Source organism: Xenopus tropicalis, chromosome 3 (assembly GCF_000004195.4).
Source record: "Xenopus tropicalis strain Nigerian chromosome 3, UCB_Xtro_10.0, whole genome shotgun sequence".
NCBI classification, from domain to species: Eukaryota; Metazoa; Chordata; class Amphibia; order Anura; family Pipidae; genus Xenopus; species Xenopus tropicalis.
This window is the reverse complement of record NC_030679.2, coordinates 25447056-25450212: the sequence shown is the minus strand read 5'-3', so window position 1 is coordinate 25450212 and position 3157 is coordinate 25447056. Positions and strand designations below refer to the sequence as shown.

General features: G+C 42.7%; 1 protein-coding gene across 1 annotated transcript; it reads right to left on the bottom strand.

Moving 5' to 3' along the window:
* Positions 1-1365: 1365 nt before the first annotated feature.
* neurog1 (neurogenin 1) lies at positions 1366-2800 on the bottom strand. Its single transcript, NM_001123423.1, is given in 2 exon segments — positions 1366-2418; positions 2686-2800. A coding segment is annotated over 1 exon segment (687 nt). The 5' UTR covers positions 2406-2418; positions 2686-2800; the 3' UTR covers positions 1366-1718.
* Between the last annotated feature and the right edge of the window lie 357 nt (positions 2801-3157).

Genomic DNA, 3157 nt, shown 5'->3' with positions numbered 1-3157 from the left:
GTAATTTAATGGAAAACAAGTTATGTATAAAAGAGTTTCGTAAACATTCGTTTGGAGTCGTAATTGCATTAAACGAATTTCACCTTTCGCGGATGTCATTTTGCTTTTAAGGGTATTTATTGTTGGCGATAAAGCAGACCGGCATTTGGAGAGTAGGTTGGTCATTTTAGCAATAGCCCCTGATCTATTAAGCAAAATAAAAGGTGAACATAAAACACAAAAAAGTAATTACCAATTTTCTATAGAGAGAAAGAGAAAAAAAAGCAGCCAGCGTATTACAGCATAGCTTTCACAAGAGTGCTCCAGGCACCCACCTGTCACTCTACTTCCTAACACAACTGTCACTTTTATCGACCCATTTAATCCCCTTTCTTTGAAAATCTGTTGCAGGATAATGTTTAGTCGACAGGAATTAAAACACTATTCTCCAATGGGAAGGTGCCTCAACAGGTAGCCTTGAGTACAGATCCAGAGTACTACTTTAATTGGTTTGCTTTTATGATGCGATACACACTGGCCAACTTGTAGGGGAGAATTGGCTGAACAGATGGGCCCATTCTGTAGAATTGCGGAGCCCCCTCTACCTCACTCTGCCCCCAGCTTCATAGTGGGTTAAGCATGAAAAAGTTTACCAATGCTATTATAAACCTACCTACCTATCTATCTGTATTTATTTTATACCCATTTACTCATCATAGATAAATTAGTTGAATGATATGACAGAACGATAATAGATAAATTAGTTGAATGATTTGATAGAACGATAATAGATATATTAGTTGAATGATTTGATAGAACCATAATAGATAAATTAGTTGAATGATTTGATAGAACCATAATAGATACATTAGTTTGATGATATGATCGAACGATAATAGATACATTAGAATGATGTTATAGAACGATAATAGATACATTAGTTGAATGATTTGATAGAACCATAATAGATACATTAGAATGATGTTATAGAACGAATACATTATAACCAGGACACGACATTTGTAAAAATGTAAAAAAATTTATTTGCACACATGAAATACAAAAAAACATCACGATGCGCCCGTAATAGAATAAAAACATCTTTATATACAAAAAAATACATTTTCATATGAATGAAATATTCTGAATAAATTAATCGTGTCAGTTCTCTCAGTGTGAGAACTGGCTGTCAGGCCCGGGTGAGTCCTGCTCTATAGCACTTGGGCTTGGGATAAATAATGCATGAGGACAATCCCTTGTCTTCCTTTCAAACCTTTTCATTGTATTGTCAGGGCCTCTAAAGCAAATTGTCATGCTCATTTTTCTTCGTGAGAGTTTTACAAATTGTAAAATTGACTTTTCACCCAGTCCAGAAAAAGCCACCCTTTTTTTTTTTTTTTTTTTTTTTACAGACATCATCTTGAAGAGGGTCAGATTTAAGGAGAGCAAGAAAGAAGGTATTGTATAAGAAAGTGCAAAAAGGCAAAACCTTTAGAGGAAAGGGGACACTACTGCTGCCATATTCTGTTTCACATTTGACAGTACTGAATAGGGATTTAACAATGGTTCTGGGCAAAGTTTGCGAAGGCAGCAACATGTGAGCACCTCTGCACCTCACTGTTGGGAAGTTCAGTCTGAATTAAGGCAAAGTTAGGTCACTGCTGGTGTGGCAGTGTCACCCATTAGAGAGATGTCATTGGAGTTAGCAGGCTAATATGAAACAGAATAGAGCAATAAATCTAGTGGTACTGGAGAAAGCTAGATGCATGCTGGATCATGTTTTGTTGCAGGGTGTGCAGTGAGAACAGAGAGTCTGTGTGCCCATAATAACAGTCTTCTGACATAGCTGGGCTGCTTGGGCTGGAAGTGCACACTGAGAAGGATGATGATGATGATGATGATGATGATGATGGAGAAGAAGAGGACATCCAGGACTCAGCATCACTGCCAGGGCTGGGAGGGGTGGCAGGACTCAAGTAGGCTGGGTGCCCCAGATTTTTGAGGGGCTTCTCTTTGGACTGATCTGCCAACCTCAAGGTTTCAGACAGGGCCCAAATGTAATTATGAGCCAGACGCAGGGTCTCAATCTTTGTCAGCTTAGTGTCATCAGGGAAACTTGGCAGGATGCCCCTCAGCTCATCCAGCGCAGAGTTGAGATTGTGCATTCGGTTCCTTTCCCTGTCATTGGCTTTAACCCTCCTGGTCTTCTTGATGGTGTGCAGCACGGCGTCATTCTTTACTCTGCTCCTCACCCTCTTCTTCCTCTTGTCTTTCTCCTCCTGACACTTCTCTGGCGTCTGGGCTGGGGATGACATGTGCTCAGAGGAGAAGGGAGAAGCCGACTGCATGCTGAACGAGTCCTCCTCGTCTGAGGAACAGTAGGACATCTGGCTGCAGGTCTCATAGTCGGAGAACACTCTGTCCATGTTGGAAGCCATTCTGAGAAACAAACACAAACTGGCATTAGAAATCTGCCCCAGAAACAATAGTTCAGCAACAGCTCAAAAGTCGCAGATGGGACCTCTCTTATAGGCATTTAATCAGACATATAGACAATGTATAATGATAAATCCCATGAATAAGTAAATAATACTACGGTATGGGGTAAAACAAGCTCTCAAGGAAGCATTACTGCAGAGTGGAGCGCAAAGAGGCAGAAGGGCAAGAGGATAAGTGCTACTGAATAGTATGGAGTGAGATACTTACAGTCAGGGGAGGATAATAGTCGCAGCTATAATAGTCGCAGCTCTGATCCTAATTGGGACACGCGACTGCTGCAGTTGCAGTAGGAGAGACGCGCAATCAGCTCGTGTGAGTGGGGAGTCTGGCACACGACTGGCCTCACACTCCTTATATACAGGGGAAACAATAGCCCCCCCCCCGGGGCTGCCGGGGAATGAATGAATCAAGGCATCAGGTCTGCCCCGTGCTTCACTCACTCTCATCTGCATCATTTATGTTGCCCCCCCCCGGAGTGTGCCTGGCGTTACGGGCAGCCAATCACAGGCCGCCTACTATCCGGCACACTTCAGCGGCCCCTGAGCTGGGCTTGCTTGTTTCAGCTTCATTAGTCCATTAAAAGGAGTGATAGAAAGGGGGAGAAAGAAGGGGGGCGAACAAAGTGATTAGCCTGAAGGCTGAAGGCACATTCCACAAAATACAGGAGTGGGGGGGGGGG